Raw genomic sequence first — 21,561 nt, 5'->3', positions numbered from 1 at the left:
GACGAGTCTGTGTTTGGGACGTTCTGGACCAGAACCGACATGAGTTGGATTCTGCGCTCTGAGGCTACACTCCAGCGGCTCGAAACGGACCCACCGTTCCACAGGTAACTACTGAGTGAGGAACACTTTCTTTTACTTTTTTTAATTTGTCCTGTCTGTGAAGAAACTGGATTGTCTAGAAAGGACTGTATTGTATTAGTTCGTAACCCCGTCAGTTTCTTGCACACAGAAATAATGAATAATGAATAATGACTCAGAGACAAAACTTAGCTTTTCTGGAGGGTTTACTTCGTGCAAACACGAAGGGGACAGACAGATGAACATGGTTCATTCAAAGTCCAAACCAACGAGCTCAGGGATGGGGTTGGTATAAAAACCCTGCATTTGCATATTCAGAAGATCGTCCGATGGACCTCGTGTGAAAATCACGCCCACAGGTTACTGCTGGAGAGAAGCTCCAAGGCTAAAGTGAAGATAAGTCTGAGGCCTGCTCAGCAGAAAACACATGCACAGAAAAAAGGGAGGATGAGAATAAACTGTGAGAACAACAGTTCGGCTGTGCTTTCTTCAAATGTAATATAATTTTGAGATGACAATACATGCTCAGTGAATTAAGTTTAAACCATTAGTGTAATAAAAGTTAAAGGCAGTTTCTAACTATTCTTCACACTGTCCAACAACTGAGCAAACAGATGAAAGCTGAAGGCCTTTTGTATTAGAAAGGTGCTAGAGGGGAGCATGGGCGACCTCAGCGTCAGGGCCCCCAAGGCCACAGGACAGGCACGCTCCGCCTCCTTGTGCCTACCTCTCTGCCTACCTTTCTATGGACTGAGGTGCTCGACTGGGTCCACGGTCCCAGTCGAGCAGTTCTTAGATTCAGCTTATGCACTGAAAGGCAAGTGAAAGGAGTGAGACACAGAAACCTCCCAGTGACAGACAGCAGTACTCACAAGCAGAATCATGATGTCATTAAATGTGGTTTATTAAACATTTGATCCATTTCCTCTAAGTCCCTCTTAGTCAACGAGTTAATGATAGCAACCTTATTAGTTTTCTAGCCTTAACAGAAACTTGGCTCCAACAGGATGACTGTTAGACTGAATGAAGCAACCCCCCCCCCCCCCCCCCCACTTATGCTAACTATCAGAAATCCAGGATCTCAGGGAAAGGAGGTGGTTTGGCATTTATATTGCCCTAAAGTTAAACATGTTTATAACTCCTTTGAAAGCATCATATTGCCTATAAATCACCCAAACAGGAAGACTAAAAAACTTGTTTCATTCATAATTATTTATCGCCCCCCGGCCAGTATTCAGAATATTCCGACTTCCTATCGACTATTATTTTAGATTCTGATCAAATTATAATATTGGTGTCAGGAATGATCACAGGGCTGGAATCAGATGGAGAGATTTTAGTGGTTTTAATTTCTTGAACAAGCTTTAGCTTTGGCTCTTGAAATAACAAAATAAACTGGCACAGGACAATGACTATTTAAGACATGAGGAAGGGGAACACAGGTGGAAACACGAGACAACACAGGTTACAGACATAGACCAGAAGGGCACAACTCAGGACAAAAGATAAAAATGACAAGAAACGACAATTGGGGGATTTTAATATTCGTGTTGATGATCCCAGTGACTGTCTAGGAAATGCTTTTGCAGCTTTATTAGATGATGTTGGTTTCACCCAAAATGTAAATGTCATAAGCACACCCTGGACCTTGTTTTAACTCATTGTATAGAGATTGGCCAGTTAAGTGTCCTTCCTCATAACCCCATCATTTCTGATCACTTTCTGATTACCTTCCAGTTTACATTAGAACATGCTACTGCCCCAGCGAATAAGAAACAGCTTAGAAGAACCTTAACTGACCGTTCTGTCTGAGTTTAAACACACAGTTCAGCCAGTACTTAGTGACATTCTGAGCAAATACTCTGAGTCCAGTTCCCATAGCATCAGTCCTAGCATAAATGACCAGTTTGTTAATGATGCCTTACAAGCCCTCAGGAGTACACTCGATGTTGTTGCCCCCTTGAAACCTAAGTTCGTTAGACAAAACAGACTAGCACTGTGGTTTAACGCTCTTACACGTTCTCTTAAACAAGTAACCCACAAGTTAGAAAGAGAATGGTGTCCCTTCGGTTCAGAGCAGTCTCTGAATACCTGGAAACACACATTTAAAATTATACCATTATTTTAAAATGTTCCTTTCTTAGAATTTAAATACATTTGTTGAAAAAAAATTCTGAATTTTTTTGTGTGAAGTAATTAATAAAAATGTGTGAAAATGGGGTAGAAAGTGAAACTTTTAGCTGAAACACCTGTTCAAAGTGAAACCAAAAAGAAGAACCCTCCTTCACGCGGCCCCTAACAGGTAGGGCCGGTGACGTCAGCAAGGTGACACCCACCTCTCAGCCGGGCTCCGTGTGTCATTGGCGCAGATTTCAGCTCTGATGAGTCTGTGCTTGGGACGTTCAAGACCAGAAACGACATGAGTTGGAATCTGCGCTCTGAGGCTCAAAACGGACTCACCATTCCACGGGTGATCGTGAGGCCCCGCTTTCACGGTCTGTATTCATACTGAAAATCAAGAATGATTTTGTGAATGTCTAATTCCTTTGTTTTGATCTTATTTTTTTGGATTCTAAATTGTGTTATTTAAGTGAAACTGCTTTTCTTTGTGTTTTGATTTTTCTTCTGAGTGAGGAACACTGTTTTTTTCCCTTTCCTATCACTGAGTCCGGAAACCGATATGTCCTGGTGGCCGTGGATTACTTCACCAAGTGTCTACAGGCATATGCAGTACTGGACCAGAGCGCAACTACAACGACAAAGCATCGGGTGACCTGGAGAGATTGCAGAACAAATCTCCAAGGTGGTGTATCAGGTGCATCTGCTGGGTCAGGGTTGGAGGGTGGGGCTATGAAAAGGACCACCCTTTGGCAAAGACAGACAGGAAGAGTTCTGCAATTGCTATGGGTGTTGAGCAGGATGATGGTGGACAAGGTGTTGGTGACTCAGCAGCAAGGCTGACCCGGGCACGAAGGCAGCCTGCTCAGTTCAGGGACTATGTCCATGTGTTTGTTGGTTGTGTTCATTTAGAGTAGTGATTAAGGCACATTCATGGTCGTTCTGAGTTTTTGGGGACACTTAACCCTCCTAGGTGGGGGCAGTGTGGCAACCTGGGGGTTAGCCACTGACACTCGTGGGAAATGTGAAAACCTGTACCATGAGTGAGAAAGCTGTTGAGGGAAGTGAACGTCATGTTGTACCCTGTTTGTGTGTTGTACTCTGAGATGAATGGGCTTTGATGCCAGAAAGGTGTTTGCGTAGTCTGCACATCTGTCACACCCTCTCTGAGACTGTTCAGGGTGGTACGGCGCGTGGGGCACGGACAGCTCTCCAGTTCAGCCAGATATTGGTAGCTCGGCTCTTGCTCCCGCCACCACTAATAATGTACAAGCTGGGACGTTACAATGTTCATCACAACCTTAAAAGGATGGGGAGCCAAAAAGGCATGACCAATTATTCAAACTGTATTTTTTTCAAATAGGTTTCTGTTTTTTTAATCTGTTTTTATTAGATTCGGCTCACATTTTAATTTCACAGATTAAAAATGTGCAAGAAGGGGCTATCATTTACATTTATCAATATAATATTTGGCCAGAATAAAAAAATAGATTAAGTATGTTGTCATCATTGTATTCATTGAACATCCCATGCAGGGATGTGTGTGTCTACCCCTCCTTCATGTGGACATCCCTGAGGTTTCTCCTTTTTTTCCAGGAATCTGGTATTTCTAGGGTTTTTTATCGAAAAGGAGTGTCTAAGAGCAGTTTAGTAAAGTTAGTTTAGTTTAAATTAGCAATCAGCTATTGTATTTTTCTACTGAATTTATATTTTGTACAATTAGTGAAGCCCATTAAGACAACTGTATTGTAATATTGGGTTATATAAGTGAAACTGAATTGAATTGAACTGAATTCTGGACTTTCTGGTTACATTTTGAAAGAAAAGAGACTGAAGTTGTCTTTTCTGTCACGATTAATGAGAAATGGTTTTGTGACGTCAACATTTCAGCTCTATAAGGAAGTCAGGGTGCCTTCATGATCATAAAAGCAGAGAGAAGTCTGCTGAAAGCGTTTTTGTCAACTGCATGAGCATGAAGACTTTCAGCTTTATCCTAACCCCAGCTGTCCTCATGCTGCTGCTGGCAGCCGGCTGGACCAGCGCCTACAAGCCCGTCATCCTTGTCCACGGGGTCTTAAGTGGGCCTAGGTCTTTTAAGATGCTCACTGGATTCATCAAGAAGGTATGTCCTTCTCCCTGTGAGGTCTTTGCAAACTGCTGGACAGGAATTTTTTTTTCAAGAGCTAAAACATCTTAGATGTGGATTTTCTCACTTTGAACCTGAGTCTTTGATTTTCACTGTTACATTTAAAATTAAAGCTGCAGCTTTAAAATGTTTCAACTCTTTAAGGTCTTTAGATGCAGATCAGGTGAAAGTTGTACCTTCTAAAAAAATAATTGAAGTTATTATATTTATTTCTTTTTAGCAGCTGTTAAAGGAGCAGATGTTCAGAGAGAAATTAGATAAAGATTGCGCAGACAGAGGATCATAAAAAAATCCACGAGTTGCGATATAAAAGTTTTACATCGGTGGTACACGCTTGAAAAGTCTGTTAGACATACGAGGAACCGTCTTGGAGGGCCAAGTGTATGCATCTTGCAATCGTGCACAAATAATGCACAATTGCTTGGATTGATCCAATAATTAATCTTAAACTACGTAAAATACGCGTAAGCTGGGTAATTCTCAACCAACCAAAACTGTTGAACAGCTCTGAACGGAATTCACGTAAAAACCCTTGACAGATATCTGGACACATCGACGAATGACGAACACAAGAAACACTTATGAATTACGTATATCACGCATGCATCACGAAAGACCGAACTTTCACACTATATATAAATGTACAAAAATATATACAGTATATGACAAGTTTGCCGATTCTGTCTTGTTTATTGTTCTTTTCACTTGAAAAAGCACAAAATGTTCATAATGGCTGTGTGACATAGACTTTACACTCATCCACAGTTGCTGCAGAAGTTATGATTCTTTCAGATATATAGTTCAAAAACAGACAATAAATGATGGATGGCAAACTGCAAAAATTTTCTCCAGCTGTGACATGTACGATACATATTTAAGTCTGTGTATTTCTGCATGTTGATTAGCAACAAAAAAAAGATTTTTGAGAATAAATAGGAAAAGACTTATTACAAGGTGAAAAAAGAATGAAAATTTGTGGTTTTCTTTGACTTTATTGCATCAACAGTATTTAAAACCCACATTCTGTAGGAGTGTGTTTAAGGAATGGTTGAACTTTTGTCATGTTTTGTATGTTATATGTTCTGTTTAGTGAATAATGTGAAAATATATATATTTATGTCCACATGTGTCACAGACTATAAACTATATCACTTTTATGCACCATGAAACCCTGCAGGCACATCCAGGTACCAAGGTGACAGCGATTGACCTGTTCAACTATGGAAACAGCACTGAGCCCATGTGGAAACAGGTTGAAGGTTTCGGAAAGGTCATCCAAAAAATCATGGAGAAGTCTCCAGAGGGAGTCCATCTTCTGTGCTACTCTCAAGGTTCACCCAGACTCAAACAGCATTTAATCTGAGATGCAGAGCATATCAGAGGAGGATTCATGAGAAGCTCATGGTTGTAGTTTCCTCAGACCCAAACAGCCACTTTTGAGCTCTGTGCGTTAAGGAGGAAGTACCATCTGAGATGTGGTGTAGGTGCTTTGAGTGCTGCACACAAACAAAAGCAACTTAGTCTTAGTGTGTGAAAACAGCAGGCCTGTGGATCAGCTGAGAGACAGCTCTTCATCATCTGAATTCAGAGAAAACAAAGCTTATACCTCCACCTAATGTGTAACTGTGCAAATAAAACCTTTAAGCATGAAATGACTGTATCAGTGAGGGTAAAAGAGACAGATACTAACATTTTGTCTTTGTCAGATGTATATATAATTCTTCCTGTTTTCTGCATCATTCTGTGGGTTTTTTTATCGTTGAGTTCTCAGTTAGTTTTATGGTCATTTCCACAATGACTGAAAGAAAACTGAATATGAGTTTCAACTATTGCCACATCAACATGACTTTAAGCTGATAGAGAGTCCTCACTGAAGAGGAAATGTCACTGGAGAACAGTTGACTCAGGTCTGCAGCTCCTCTTTTTATTGGTTCTTTACACATTTGAATCCCAGTTTTTATTTAAGAAAATGGAGGAATAACCTTATTTTTTATTAAAGTTATTTCCACAACCCCAAAACTGCAATCTAAAGAGAACAAAGACAATCAAACCTTTGTCCTACCCCATTACTTTTAATACAGCTGGTGTTGATCACTAGAATTTTTCTTATTTGTTTCTAAGCGTCTTGAATGTGCTCTTTCCTTTATTGTGAAGGGGGTCTAATTTGCAGAGGACTTCTTTCCACTCTCCCAAACCACAACGTGCACAGCTTCATTGCGCTGTCTTCACCGCTGGCTGGGCAGTTTGGAGGTCAGCAAAGTTGGTGCGAAAGTCATTGATGGAAACTAGCAAAGTTTTAAAAAGAAACGTGTGCTCTAACTTCACAGTGCCGGATGTCTTGCTCAGATATTTTCCCCTTTCTGCAAGAGAATTAGTGTACCTTTTATGCTACACAAAAGACCTACAGGAGAGCATTTCTATGTGCAACTATTGGAACGGTAAGATCAGTGACTTTAAAGAGCGTTTTCGTTTATTAATTGGAGAAGAATAGAAACTCCAAACTTTTTCCTCTGCAGATCCTCATCGCAGGAGACGATACCTGAAATACAGCAACTTCCTGCCACTGCTGAATGGAGAAAAACCGCACAGCAAGATGGCAGGTAGTTGGATTTGGTTGCCTTCTTCTTGATTGGCAGCAAGAAGATGGTTAAATATAAAAAAACATTTGCATTTTGCAGCCTGGAGAAAAAACTTCCTGCGCATCAAGAAGCTGGTGCTGATTGGAGGACCGGATGATAATGTCATCACCCCGTGGCAGTCCAGGTATCCGTGTTTCCACTCATTTATCCCTAAGAACATGAATGAGTAGAGAGATGCTTTACATGTGTATGATCTGGAAAGAGTTATAAAAAAAATCTTCTTGGGATGTAAACACAACTATTTAAAAAAATGTTGAGAATAAATAATAAAATAGGTTTTCTTCATTTAATAATGGATTAATGTTAAGTAAAAAACAAATAGAATTTTTTTATCCGTTTTTTCTAGACAATTCTTTGACTATATAAAGTCCTGCCTGGAGGTCGTGTTGTTTTGGCTGCAGCTGCATCTTAGTTTATTTTTGCATTGGGTCAGGGTTTTTTTTTTTTTTTTGCAAGATCCAACCGCAGCTCATACAACATCAGATAATAATATCTACCTTCCTCTGCGTCCTTACATTTGTCTGATTTCACTGATGCCTAAAGAAAAAAGAATTAATTCCTGACCACGCTGACATGTTTTTGCATGATGAGAAAAGTTTTTGTCCAAAAGAAGTTCCTACAGCTTCCTCTTAGCTTTAATTATTTACTTCTTCTCTGCAGCTTCTTTGGATTCTACAACCACAATGAAGTAGTTGTTGAAATGAAGGAACAGACGGTAAGTGTTTGCAAAAGGTTTTAACCACATGTTTAGTAAAACTGGTAGACATCATTTATAGTGATTGCAGGACTATTTGGTGAAAAAAAAAACAGTAACTTTATCAATCCTTAAATAATGACATTTTTATACCTGATCTGTAAAAGATTGTCCTTTAACACACAAACCTGATGTTATTGTCTTCCTGCCTCAGTTTTACAAGAAAAACACGTTTGGCCTGAAGACGCTGGACACTCGTGGCGACATATCCGTGTGCAGTCAGCCTGGGGTCAAACATGTTAAGTGGCACTCCAACAAGAAGGTGTTTGACAAATGCATTAAAAAATGGCTTGATTGAAGATGAGAAGAGCCTGGTTCAGCTGAGGATCAGTGCAGTCACCAATGAGCTCTGCACGCGCTTTAGAGAGAATCTGCGACGCCTTCAGGTTCTAGTTAGGGACTTTTAGTGGCGTCTAGTGGTCAGATGTAGGACTACAATCAAAAAAGGAACACCACCAATATCCAAAACGAAATTCCTGGAAGTCCCGGCGACCATAAATGTGTTTCCAGTTTGTGTTTCCTCCTATTTGTTCATGTGGTCATCTTAAGTCAAACATTTTTATCCTTAACTTGCATCATTGGGCAATCAGTTAAGTGACTGGAGTTCACATAACATTCTTTGAAGTCAATTTAAATGTTTGTTTTGATGAAAACTATTAGAAAATGGAAAATGGACACACCTTCAACATGGAAAAGTCCAATGATGGATAGTTCAATCATGGATAGTTCGAGTTCACCCGGTTCTCTCAGTTTTTTCTGCTTTTTCTTGCTTTCTTCTCTAATAAACATTTTCCTGCTGGCATTCTAATTCAGTATTGCTTTATTTCTTAAATGTACATTTTCTTTTTGGTTATTTTTAATACACTCTTTTGACAACCAAAACTGGTGACACATGAGAGTCTTACAAACGTAAAGACGCAGATATTAACAACATGTATGACAAATGTATCCCCAGCTTCACTGGTAAACATGTTGAAGACATCAACGTACAAGAAGAATGTTAATTAACATTATTACCTGTAGATGAATCAAAACCTGCATTTTTTTTACAGTTACAGTAATGTTCAGTTTGTAAATAATAAAATTATTCATAATTATCCAAGTTTTACATTTCATAGAATATTTTGGACATTGTAAGGATTTCTTTTCTCTTTTAGTAGATTTTAGCGACATTTTGGAGGTGAAATAAAAGACTGTAACAATATTTGCTCAAAGAAATATAAGAATATGTTACCTCCCAGAGACGCTTCAGTTAGTGTGTTTAGTATTAAAATCCAGACAGAGTAATTAAAAAAAGATTTATCAAGTGTAAAAATAAAAGAAATGAAACCAAAGCTGACAGCTGACGGTAAAATTTCCTTTAAAAGAGCTTATAAGGTTGGAATAGTTCAGTGAACTGCAATAATGTTCCTGCACAAAATGGTAAAAGGCAAAATAAATTACCACAGAAAAAACACTTCAGGTGGGATAGTAAAAGTATACGACAGAGCTTAATGGCCACCAAAAAAAAAAAGTGAAATTATGAGATTTTAAGTCGTAAATTTACGAGAAAGAAAACTTGTAATTTTACAAGATTTAAGTGGAGGTGAGCATACAGTGCAGCAGCAAGTAAACGCCGAGCAGCAGCAGAGCAGACCGACTAAACTCCATGAAACAGGTGACCTGAATGTTTATTGATAACGTTCCAAATGCTTGGAGGCTCATTTGTTTGATTTATGATTTATTAATGTTTTATTTATTGATGGGTTTGCAGGATCTCTGCAGCCCCTTGATGAAGACATCGGTATCCCTGCAGCTGTCCACTTGAATCCTTTCTTCCTCCACCAAAGACAAGATCTCTACGTTTGTGGGATGCTTTCGTCTGAGGAGGAGCACTTTTCGGCATTTTCAACATTTTTATGCTAATGTAACAGACTATTTTCATTCCTCTTTATTGTTTTATCTTGAAACGGGACGTTTCATCTGGAGGAGGGGGCGTATGTAACACTGTTTACTTCCGCATTGGTGTTCGGATGACACAAGTTCAGAATCTCTTTGTTTTTTAAACTTATCCAGAAAAAAAAGCTTCACAAAAGGTTCCACAGATGTCATCTTCAACTCTGATAAAAGGAAAACTTTAGTTCAATAATGCATGAATTTTTTCCCCTTAATTTGCGAGATTTTATCTCTTGTAATTTAACAGACATGACTCTCTTTCGTAAATTTACAACTTAAAAGGCATAATTAAAATATATATATATATATATATATATTTTGTAAACTGGCCCTAAGTGAGTTTGCATGTAATTCTTTTTTTCAGTCTTGGTGACATGGAGGCCTAACGTAAAAAACGAAATAGACAGTATGAATGTTTAACTTTACAAAAATTCCCTTCTTTGACAGAAACAGGTTTGAATACATTTTCTGGTTTGCCGTAATTGTCTGATGACCTCCTGAAAAAGAAGACCAGATGTGTGCTGCCACCTTGTGGACATTACTGGAACTAGAAAATATTTTTTGGAACTCCATTCACAAAAAGTGCATTCAAAGTAAAATATTTCATTATAGTGCATTTAATTGTATTTTAATTGAATAAATATCCCATATCCCATATTTTTATGGAATGCCTGGGGGCAGAAGGTGAAAAATAGCCACTGGCTCATTGCAGTGATGCATTTAATGTGTACAGTCCCTACAAAATAAATTCAAATAAAATTAAATCTAACATTTTTTGTAGTGTGAAATTTCCTTGCCAGTTAAATTTCTAATTTTATCACAGAAGGTAAAAAGTTTAAAATTTAGATTTTTATCCTATCTAAAAAAGCTTTTTGTAAACATATAGGCATGTCAACCACTTTAAATGTATGTATTATTTTTAACTTAAGTTAGATATTTAGCTGCTGTTTTTGCTAATAAAAAGTAATCAAGCAGATTTCTAAACCAGCCATAAATTTGCCAGGCTTTACAAAACTCACCAGTGAGAGCTGATTCTGCTCAGTTCTGCTGCTCATCCATGTCGGCTGTTTGTCCTTCACACATGATTGGATTACACATCACAGTGGGTCAGTCAGTCTTATTGATCTTCTTTGACTTATTGGTAGTGGAATTTTCAGGTTTGTGCTGGACTCACGATAAAAAACAAATAAAAATAAAAACACAAGTCTCTTTCAAATGCTTTCAGTTTTTCCACTGATTATAAAAGTGATCATAGAAATTCATTCATCCATCCATAATCTGTGGGGTTATAGAGACAAAGTCAACAGTCTGTCCCAGGAAAATCATGAACCAGAAATATAATTCAGTGTATTTCAATCTTTGTTATTTTTTGTTTGTCCTCTAAAATAATCCTTAAAAAGGATGCGCACTCATAAAAAATCTATAGATATCATTCACAAAATTCAATCTTCTTCTGTCATAATATTAGACATTAGACAATTAGATACTAATTTTTAAAAATAATGGGGAATAACTCTGAAGAGGAGGAGGTGGAGAAAGTCAAAATAAATCCTTGGTTGAATTTTTGTCTCTGAAAATTATACCATTTTTTTAACAAAGTTCTTTACTTAGAACTTGTATTTGTTGTATAAAGAAATTTTATTTTTTTTAGTGAAGTAGTTCATAAGAATCTGTGAAAAACGGGGTGGAAAGTTAAACAATTGGCTGAAACACCTGTTCAAAGTGAAACTAAAAAGAAGAACCCTCCTTCACGCGGCCCCTAACAGGTAGGGTCGGTGACGTCAGCAAGGTGACACCCACCTCTCAGCCGGGCTCCGCGTGTCAGCGGCGCAGATTTCAGCTCTGACGTTCATCCTCCACGTTTGTCTCGTCGAACCTTCATCATGAATCCTCCCTGAGCGCGCGGGTCTTGACACGTGAGTCCACGATCAGAGTCTGTTTTTGGGACGTTCTGGGCCAGAACCGATACGAGTTGGAATCTGCGTTCTGAGGCTACACTCCAGCGGCCCGAACCGGACCGACCGCGGGTAACTTCTGCGTGAGGAACATTTAGTTTCTTCGGCAGAACTTTGAAACGAATCGGTTCCGGTGATTTAGACGGTCTTGGTGTCAGGAAAAACACCCCACCCACGGCCACGGCGGAGAAATGCTGACAGCGTGGCTGAAGGTCGACGTGTCCCGTCCCGCGCGGGGACTGCGCCCCGCGCCGCTCCGCCGGGAGGCCCGCAGAGAAAACCGCAGGTTGATCACGTGACCAAGTTCAGGGAAACTTTCCTGCAGCTCGGTTCTGAGCAGAGGCGCATTCGGGCTTTTGGCGGCCTGGGGCAAACGCAGAGCACCTAAGGGTTCTTTACCAAAATAACATTTGGGTGTGTTTGCTTTACAGCTGGTGCTGATCCCGTCATGAAGAGACTCAAAAGTCTTTTCAGCAACGACTATTAATGACAGTTTGCTTCCAGCAAATTCTACAAACCAGTTCAGCCTGAAACACTTTCCTTTGAAGATGCCAAAGAGAAACGCTGAGACCTTTTACACCTTTTAACATATCAGAAAAGCACATTTATGGAGTGCAATTACCCATCAGATGCAAAAATGTCCACTCTCTTTAAAAAATATGAACTTGATGATTATATATCTTCAACTTTTGAAACATTTGTTTATTGTTAATTCAAGCTCTGTCACACGTTTTCCTTCACAAGTTAAAGGGTGTATTCAGACGAGACATTGGGTCCACAGTGAACCAGAGTTTGTTTCCCCCAAAAATCCAAAACAAATTTTCAGTCCTTGACCAGGAACAGTTCTCTGACCCATCTTTCAAGGTGGTCTCGGTTTGTTTTCAACCTCGCACAAACCTGATCCAGCCTTTGAGCTGATTGGAAGAATTTCTGACCAATCAGCATCAACCTCCATGTCCATTTGTCTGTGAGTGACTGGCTTTGGTGCCCTGCTCTGTTTCGCGTGTAAGAGACAGAATTTCTCTTGGATAAAGTTTCTTTTGGTTGCTCATATTTTTAAGTTTCAAGAGGAAAATTGTTTTGTTAGCAACTTTTTTTGAGTTTTAAGTGCATTTTTTTGTTTCAAGTACAAACAAATTTTTTAAGACTGGCATAAAAATCTCTCCATATAAATCCACTTGAAGAAATGGAATTGCTTTAAGTTCTTCATGTTGTAAATAATTCTTTTGATTCATACAGACTTCATTGAACGGCAGAGAAGAATTTCCTCTCTTGTCCACGATGTCCAGCAGAGGGAGAAACGGCTTTTGCAGGATCTGCGGTGGAGATCTTCAGGGAAACCAACGGCGATGGCTCTTTGGGAGCCAAAACAAAAAGGGCAGTCAGCCTCCGACCCCAACAGAGTCTCTGAGAGGAGGCAGCCTGAGCCGGTCCTCACAGAGCAGCCCATGGGGTACGTGGCTTTCAAGACGTTTTTTTTCTAAGCAGAGAGTTCAGAGTCTAAAAGTTTTCTTTCTTTCTCCACAAAGGCAGCACCTTATCTCTTGGATCCTCTGGTTCGCTCTCCAAGTCTCAGTCGTTTTTGGGCTCCCCCTCCAAAAGTGTGGACCTGCTCTCGGTGCTGACCCACATTCTGGGGCAGCAGGTGCCACGAGGCAGCGGACGGGAGGAGTTTGTGTGCGGCAAATGCGTCTCAGCCCTGGAGCGGGTGTTCAAGTTCGACTCTGTGATCTCCAGGGTCCGTGTTCTTTCCACTGAACGCCTTCAGAAGCTGACGCAGGAGAGGGACAAGATCCGACAGTGGGTACGCAGCAATTACCGGCAGAGGCACCTGCAGGAGTTTCAGAGCAGGAGCAGCATCAGCGAGGATGATGGGGAGGTGGAGAAGGAGGCCTACAGGGATATGCTCAAAGAAAACATGGCGCTCTCGGGCTACGAGTGCTGGTCTGAGCGGTGGGACACGTGTCCGTATTTCATACGAACCGGTAAAAGATGCAGGAGAGGCAAAGGCTGTGAAGGCTGTGACTCCCTGAGGGTGTCGGACTCTGACTACGAGTCCGTCTGCGGGATTCCTCGGCACTTGCCTTCGGATGCCTTCTCCCCCTTGGGGCTGTCCGGGGACAGGTCCAGCAGCATGCCCCTCCATTGGCAGAAAGGTCCAACCATCAGCTCCAGCCCCGCTTCGTTGGCGGGATCCAGCCTTTCCTTACGAGCGCCTTCCCGTACCCAATCTGTCCAGTCTCTGGACCTACTGGATGGAAACGACCCGGTTGATTTAACCGGCGTCCAACCGCTTAACTTTGTGTTGATGGAGCTCCGAGGCGTTGAAGCAAAGCCAGTCAGTTCTCCTTCAGGGAGCAGAATCCCGGTTCTGGGCAAAAACACTGGGAAAAGATTGGATAAAACTGATGGGGGGGCGTCCCCAAGAGTAAGCAGAGTGCTGAACTTCGCTGAAAACGGAAAGGATGGAATGGATGAAGAGGATGGAGATGTCTTAATGGAGCTGAGGGATGAATACATGCCGCTGCGAGAGGTGAGTGCAAAGCAAAACTTACAGACCCACTATGATGAAAATTAAGTTTTTAGCATTTTTGACATGTTCTTGCAGGGGTTTTTTTCTGATGATAGAGAACATATATTAGGAAAAATTTCTTAAAATTGCATTTCTGAACACTTCTTTATTCAAATTGTAACGAATCAGGAGCAGACAAAAAAAAAATGTTAGAAAAAAAATTGTCTTTGGGATGTAGAAAATATGCTAGCCAGACACAAGCTCCCTGCTCTGCTCCATTCTGATGCATCCACTTATAGACGACTAAATCCATGAACGTCTTCGTTCTCCTTGTCTGAGCTGGAATCTGGCTCAAACTGCACAGCTGGAGAGCTCCGATATTGCTTGCCATTTTTGTTGCACTAATAATGTTGGGTTTGGGGTGTGAGGGGTGTAAGTTAGTGGGAGAGCGTGTAAACGGAGAACTCTGAGCCATAACTGCTCCGCACCAACAGTTTCGCCCACAAGTCGGATGTGAATTTCTAATGAACTTTGCAGAAACTGTCGTAGAAAATGAGACAGGTTTTTGGATTTTCAGCTAAAAACTGCATGATCCTTATTAAATGGCAACTGGAAACATTTTGAAAATGGATCAAAAGATGATCGGATGATTGGAGTGAGACTTTATAGCAACTCTAGCATTCTGGAGTTTATTTAAATCAGCTCTGGTTCATTATTGCAGAGCACTCCCGGTCGGGTTAACACCGCTGTCAGGAACCTGCGGGCCCAGCTGGACAAAGCCACGACTTGCATCAGGACTCTGGAGGCTGAGTTGAAGCAAGGAGGGAGTAAACCAGCCGAAGCTAACGGACAAGTGGATCTGGGTTCTGTATGTCAATCTTTGTTTTTCTGAACATCTTTAAAAAAATAAAATAAAACCTATCTTCTCTAATTTAGTCATTCTATTAGCTGCTCACTGAAAGGATGGAGGAGGATCCCTACTTTATGTGGAAATCCCTGAGATTTTTTCTTTTTCCCCCCACTGGAATATCCTTTTTTTAAGGAGCAATGCCCAGTTTAGTTTAGTCTGTGTAGTTTATTTCAGCAATCAGCTATTGTATTTTATAACTGATTTTATGTTTTTTTAAATTAGTGAAGCCCGTTGAGGCAACCGTCTTGTAAAATTTTCCAAATAAATAAAACAGAATTGAATTGAAAGACGACAGAAGCAAAAAACTAACATGTGGAAAGCTGACTCTGAGCTGAATACACTAAAGAAAGAGCTTTGACCCACATCTTTGCTCAATGGCCAATACTGATTATGAAACGTAGAGCATGTTGGACATTGGCAGGAATTCAATATTGTGTTTTCCTAATTTGCAAAAACAGGGGGAACTGTGTTTTTTTATATTTCTTTGAAAGACTTAAAAAAATGGTTCTGTGTTTAGTTTTTTGCCTGAAGCACTTTAAACACAATCAGGCATAAAGTTAGATGTTGGTCCATGCAGGTGTTGCACACATAGGTGCACCTCATATGCATAATGCAAAGTTTATATGGAAAACGGCTGTCAGAGGAAGTCCAGCAGATCAGAGAGGCCTTCGGAGTCTTGACTGTGTATAAAAATAGTATTATTTCAGGAGCGGAGGCGTTGTGGACCAAGGGTGTGTCTATCCTTTGTTTATCTGCAGCTAAAGATAGACACAAACCGGCAGTTTGCCACATGCTCAGGAGCTCCTGACCGAGGAGGCCGTCCACCTGCAGAAAACTCCTGACCCCATCCAGCTGAAAGAGCTCAGATCCCTCCATCTTATAACCAGAAGAAGTGATGTGTAACAAGCAAGTTAGAACACGAGTTGAGCCAGTTTGGAAACTGGCTCCCGTCACACGCAGAGGTCCTCCACCCTCTAATGGCCTTGAGGTGGAGACTCTACTAGTGACAAAGGAAGCTAAATAAAAAACACACTTTTAATGGTGACGTCTTCTCATTTAAACCCACGATGGGTCCAAAATGTGGTTTCATGTATCATAAACAGTGACAGTCTAGGAAAACCTCATTTAAAACAAACCTAAATAATGAAGAAATGTTTGATTTTCCTAAATAATCTCAGGGATTCATTGTTTGGTTTCTTTAAACTCAACAAACAAGTATTGCCCATAAATTCAACTGTGGTTAGATGTCAAATCTACTATCACTTCAGCAGCAGAAACACTCACGAGCTTCTAGTGGGTAAACATCAAAGCATGGGGATCGGAAAGTTCATCAGTTTTATTCCAAAACATTGACCTTTCAGTTCTGTTCCAAATGTTTCGGAGAAATCGTTTGCAACTATTGCAATGTCTTTTGCAGCAAGATTGATTTCTGCTGATCTGAGTTTCAGGTATTAAAGATGACTTCTTCCTCTCTCCTTAGGATGGAGGAGACGGCTTCCTCCTGCAGAACCTCGGTCACTCCCTGCACAGCCGGGAGCGTCTGATCCAGGTGAGGTCCCTGCGCCGCTGCAGAGGCTCCAGCTCAAAGCTCACAGGAATGTTGTTTGTCTTTGGAGGCGCAGCTGCAGCCACAGCATGTTACTGATTTACAGAAAAATCTAAGTTTTTTTTTTTTTAATCTGTTTTTCTGGAGCTGCTCTCATTTACAAACACATGCAACCTCTGTGTTCATCATTACCCGTGTTTAGGCCCAACATGCTGCATCATCTTTCCATGAGTGAACAGAGCTATGAATGTTTTCAGAGCTGCATGAACGTGCTCTGCTGTTTTTTTGCAGGAGTGCTTGGCTCTGATTCGACGGCTGAGTGAGGGGGAGGAAGCCAGCTCTGAGCTGACCCACTGTCTGAAGGAGGTTTTGGCTGAGAACAAGGTTGGCACTTTGATCAACGTTGGCCTAGAGGACGCGGCGCAGCAGTGGTCACACCCACTCTGGGCAGATTGCATTCTGGGACGGGCCCGGGTCTCTTTGCTTTAGTTTGTTGTGATTTTGCTGTTGTTGAAGGTCTGTTTGAAGAGGAGCCTGCATGTTAGGAAAGTTAAGCAAATCTGTTTGTTTAAAAGGAAACTGTGATTTGGAGACCAAAGAAAAGCTGGGGAGAACTGGTTCTTCTACCTGATTGTGTAATTCTTGATAATTTCTGTTTAAGAGTCAGGATTTGAACCTGCAGTTAGACAGTTTGCATGTTTTGTTTTTACAAAACTACATAATTTCTTCTTGCAGTAGTTTTCTTTTACATTTTTTTTCATGTGAATATAATAAATAAAAGCAGCATATTTGGAAAGGAGATTACATTGGTGTCTATGATTGTTGTTGTCATCAGATTATTTACTGAAATGTAGACACTTGGTAAAACTGGGATTATGAAGGAGGATATTGATTATTGCTGCTCTGATATCTCTTTCTTCATGCTAAGAAAATCGAAGATATGGAATGAAAAGATGAAGTTTGTTAAAGCTTTACAGACTGAAGGGTCAGATTATTGATAATTCATGAACTTAATGGTTTTTTAAAGTGAAGGAGTGTGCTTTTGCGGTGAAGAAGTTGTCTTCCTTTTATGTTGTGTGACAGCAGACGTGTGTCTTTCATCTGCAGGCTGCTCTGGAGGCTCTGAGATCTGAGAGGAGCGAGAAGGAGAAGAGGCTGGAAAAGGAGGCGGAGGCCCTGAGGAAGGCAGGGCGAGACAGAGAGCGAGACCTGGACACGCTGAACACCGTGCTGCGGTGCAACCAGGAGATCATAGGGGTGAGGGCGCAGAGAAGATGGCGGCAAACCTCTTATTTAAACGTGTGGACGTCTAAGCAGATGTGGTTTCACTCCCAGGACCTGCGAGTGGCTCTGGAGGAGAAGGAGCGTCAGCTGAAGGATGTGGAGAAGGAGCGAGATTTGTGGAGACAGAGAGACGACGCCCTCTCTGCTGTCCTGCAGGACAAGGAGGACCTGATTCTGAGTTTTAGGCAGCAGCTGGAGGTAATCATCCAAACTCCTAATTAAACATGAACTACTGTACTTTGATGCTGCGTCCTCCATAAAGAGGAGAGTCTTGCTTTATTCTTATTTCTGACTTTGAATGCTCAGCTGTTAGAGAGTTGGGGGACTTCAGCATCCGCTGCAGGTTATGACCGCTTTTAGCAGTTTTTGGTCTTCCTCTTGGTTCATCAGGTGCGTCTGTCTGTGCACTCGGATGAATTACTGCAGTTTGTTAAATGAAGATGGGCAGCAGGCTTAGCTGAAGCGATCTCTATAATCTCCAAAGAGTTGTTGTTTAACAAAAGTTAGTGTGTGGCTCAGGAGGAACTCTGAAACTTTTACTGCAGCTTTCCTGGTGTTTGAATCCCTGTTTGGCCATCAGCTCAGCCTTCTTTGTAAATATTGACTTTCCTGACCTTAATCCAGACATTTGTGCTCTGTTCTGTGATTGGTCAACAGTCTTCAGGCACTGAGACTGAGCTGGCTGCTTTGTTGAAGGACAAAGCAGACAAGAGTGCCACCTTGTGTCAGGAGGTCTCCAACCTCACAGCAAGCCTGCAGCAGTACCAGGACATGGTGAAGGTGAGGGACATGTGTGCTCAGCTTTCATCTTTACTATGTAATAAAAAAATGCTCAGGCAAAGTTTTTTTTGCTTGTTTTTGTTTTCAAAACCACCAAAAACCACATTTCCCAGAGCCCGACCCTTTCACATTTGACATAATTGAAAAGCCCTGCATGTCCTCTGTAGATCCCAAAAAGAGCAAATTCAGTAAGTAGTATGTTGTGGTTGGAAGATTTTCTGGTTTTTAAAAGTTTTTATGGACAGAGGATGAATTTGCATTGCTAATATATCGATTTGTCTTATTTATTTATTTATTTACAAAACTTTGCAAAAATAGTTAAACAAAGTAACTTTTGCAACTTTTGCAATTCAAAAAAAGTCATTTTTCATAAAAGGCCATTAATATATTAATTAAAAACCAAGGATTGCATTATTTAAAAAATTCCCAATATATCCAATGGCAAAAATTATTAAAAAATTGCCAGTGTTGTTGTACATCAAAAGTAAGCATATACATTTAATATTAAAAATATATATATTCAAATAAATTATGATCACACGCTACATAAAGAAGTACTATGGTGGATTTAATAACGATAACTGTATGATAGGGAAAAAAAAGAATAATTGAAAATATTTTGAAAATACTTAAAAATGTCAGGTTTACACTAAATAGTTTAAATTTTTTTTTATCATTTAGCATTTTCCCGTAGTTTTAAATAAAAGAAAATATAAATGTAAATTATTTACTTTTATAAAACAATAATTTACCTTTAAAACCTTTCTTCTGTGCATTGATCTGCAAATTTCTGTGCATAAATAAACAGAAACTGTTCGTCTTGTGAACTGTTGTCGGTAACTCTCGAGCTTCTTTTTTCAGTCTCAGCAGGAGACTCACGGTCAGGCGGTGTCCGCTCTGTCGGCTCAACTCAAAGAAGCCCGGCAGGAGCTGAGGAACAAGCAGAAGGAAAAGAAGGAGGCTGAGCGAGAGTGGCAGAACGAGCGGGAGGACCGAGAGCGGGAGGCCGGGAAACTGAGGGACAGCCTGGAGAAGAGGGACAAACTCATTGAGGTGAAATGCTGCTCTGCCTGCCCTTTGGAGCCTCACAGCTGCATGAACTGCTGGAAATCCTTTCTGAGATTTAATGTTTTAAATTAAAAAAAATGTAACATGTGATTAATTAAAAACAGACTTCTGGTGAGGGGGAAGAAAAAGTTGAAACATTGGCTGCAGCCTGCAGGACCTTTTCTGTGCAGCAAACCCTTGTCCATGGAGACGGACAGTTACCTCAAATGCTTTCTGAAAGTGAAAATAATCTGTGTTTCAGCTTTTAAATTGTAGTTTCTTTACTAAGTTTGTACCTTTTTATTATAAATGTATGTTCAGTTGAAATCTGCTACAAAAACGAAATGAGCATCACTTGACGCTGTTCTCTGTATTTTCTCTCGTCTGCAGCGAATCCTGCTGGATTCTGAGGAGCGGGACCGCCTGCTGACGGAGCTGCAGCAGAACCTGCAGAACAAACGGGAAACCGTGACGGCTGTCAAGCACACACTTTGAGGTGCATGGTCCGTGCACGCTCGCTGCACAGAGACTGGATATTCTGCACTGTCTGCACCATTGTTTCCCCTTCTACATATATTTATGTTACCAGCTAGGTTTATTTATATTTGTTCTCCAGTTAATGAGGGATTTGCACACCTGCTGTGTTCTGGAGGAGTGGAAGGAATGCAGTTTTTCTGAATTTTTTTTTCATGATTACTACTGAACTCTTTAAAATGAATCAGGAAGTTCAAAAAGAGAGTCAACCCTAATGCTTGCAGAGCTCCATGTTTGGTACTTGATTACAAAGTTACTGTACTGAGGTTATTTTAAACGGTGCTGCTTCCTTTCATTCATTTGGAGTGTTTCTAACGGATGGAAAAGTTAACAAACCTTTATGCAGGTCAGCTGGGATGTTGCTTTAAATCTAAAATTCACTAAAGGGGAACTCAACCTTCTGCAGGTGATTTTTTTTTTTTTTCCAGCTTTGGCAGTTCAGATCAATCTTGTACTTTTATCAGCTGGAATTTTCTCCTTTTATGTCTTTTTAATTTCACTGAGGAATAATTATTTTCAGCATGTTTTGTTGTCTTGAATTGTTCTAGAATTACTGCTGAAGATGATAGTCTCTTTATTTTTTAACTGAAGAGAATTAAACTCTCTGACTCAAATGGATTTGGTGTGCCGGCATTCTTCTTTCAATGTCTTATCATTTATTTTTGAGGATTACACACAGAAGAACAAATGCTTCATTTCAAAATCATCTGATGGAGATGTGCACATATTTGCTTGGTGTTGCATCTTTCTGTGTGTCACTTTTTTTCTTCATTTGTACTGATCAAAATTTAATGTCAGGCAATCAAAACAGAGAAAGTTCTGAACGAATTTCTGTGATTTTTTTATTTTTTTTATTTGTATTTTTTAAATACAGCTTTTTGGACGTTAACTCTTCATTCTTTGAAAATTTGCTACATTTTCTAAGAGCCCCTTTGGACATTACTTTAATCATTAGTTCTTGTTTAGTTTTTGAAAAAGTAACGATCTGGATCCATGCCAAGTGAGTGCTTTAGAACTTCTCATTTTTCACATCAATGATCTGTGATTTTTTAAAAATGTTTAAATGTTCCCTTCTACTTTAGACTGTTTTTTTTTATTTCCAAGTATGATTTGTTGTTTTTCTAAATTTCCTCATTTTTGTCCCTTTTAGCTTTGAGTCTTTTTTTGCATTTTTAGTCTCATGAGAGCAAATACTGACTTAAATGCAGCTAATTTACCAACATTGAACAGAAAAAAAACAAAGTGCATGAAGGAACAAAAACCACAAGCCTTTATTTGTATTTATTTTTTTTTTTTTGTAATTGATAGGATTCTTTTCTTTTT

General features: G+C 40.2%; 2 protein-coding genes across 4 annotated transcripts; both read left to right on the top strand.

The window, feature by feature from the left end:
- The first annotated feature begins 4,099 nt into the window (after positions 1-4,099).
- Positions 4,100-9,205, top strand: LOC101157806 (lysosomal thioesterase PPT2-like). The gene is made up of 8 exons (XM_004078484.4): positions 4,100-4,318; positions 5,520-5,673; positions 6,497-6,592; positions 6,670-6,780; positions 6,859-6,942; positions 7,021-7,105; positions 7,642-7,696; positions 7,890-9,205. Exons 1-8 carry the CDS (start codon positions 4,163-4,165, stop codon positions 8,031-8,033), a joined length of 885 nt encoding a protein of 294 aa, XP_004078532.3. The 5' UTR covers positions 4,100-4,162; the 3' UTR covers positions 8,034-9,205.
- Positions 9,206-11,466: 2,261 nt separating this feature from the next.
- On the top strand, positions 11,467-20,856 carry LOC101157564 (putative leucine-rich repeat-containing protein DDB_G0290503). Of its 3 annotated transcripts, none has more exons than XM_004078483.4 (11): positions 11,467-11,586; positions 12,865-13,078; positions 13,155-14,158; positions 14,859-15,005; positions 16,528-16,596; positions 16,885-16,977; positions 17,701-17,850; positions 17,929-18,075; positions 18,535-18,657; positions 19,519-19,710; positions 20,095-20,856. In XM_004078483.4, the coding sequence occupies exons 2-11, from the start codon at positions 12,907-12,909 to the stop codon at positions 20,197-20,199; spliced, it is 2,202 nt and encodes a 733-aa protein (XP_004078531.1). In that variant the 5' UTR covers positions 11,467-11,586; positions 12,865-12,906; the 3' UTR covers positions 20,200-20,856. The 3 variants fall into 3 exon arrangements, with proteins under 3 accessions (XP_004078531.1, XP_020566061.1, XP_023819892.1); XM_020710402.2 differs by having other exon boundaries at positions 11,493-11,697; XM_023964124.1 differs by lacking the exon at positions 11,467-11,586 and adding an exon at positions 11,814-11,911.
- Positions 20,857-21,561: the final 705 nt, after the last annotated feature.

Source organism: Oryzias latipes, chromosome 16, assembly GCF_002234675.1.
Source record: "Oryzias latipes chromosome 16, ASM223467v1".
NCBI lineage: Eukaryota > Metazoa > Chordata > Actinopteri > Beloniformes > Adrianichthyidae > Oryzias > Oryzias latipes.
This window is presented reverse-complemented; position numbering and strand designations above follow the sequence as displayed.

Bases quoted from the DNA above. Each gene is read 5' to 3' on its own strand.
- LOC101157806 (XM_004078484.4), top strand. From the start codon at position 4,163: ATGAGCATGAAGACTTTCAGCTTTATCCTAACCCCAGCTGTCCTCATG. The intron at 6,593-6,669 runs GTCAGCAAAGTT...CTAACTTCACAG, and splicing joins GCTGGCTGGGCAGTTTGGAG to TGCCGGATGTCTTGCTCAGA. The intron at 7,697-7,889 runs GTAAGTGTTTGC...TTCCTGCCTCAG, and splicing joins TTGAAATGAAGGAACAGACG to TTTTACAAGAAAAACACGTT.
- LOC101157564 (XM_004078483.4), top strand. From the start codon at position 12,907: ATGTCCAGCAGAGGGAGAAACGGCTTTTGCAGGATCTGCGGTGGAGAT. The intron at 13,079-13,154 runs GTACGTGGCTTT...TTCTCCACAAAG, and splicing joins CTCACAGAGCAGCCCATGGG to GCAGCACCTTATCTCTTGGA. The intron at 16,597-16,884 runs GTGAGGTCCCTG...GTTTTTTTGCAG, and splicing joins GCCGGGAGCGTCTGATCCAG to GAGTGCTTGGCTCTGATTCG.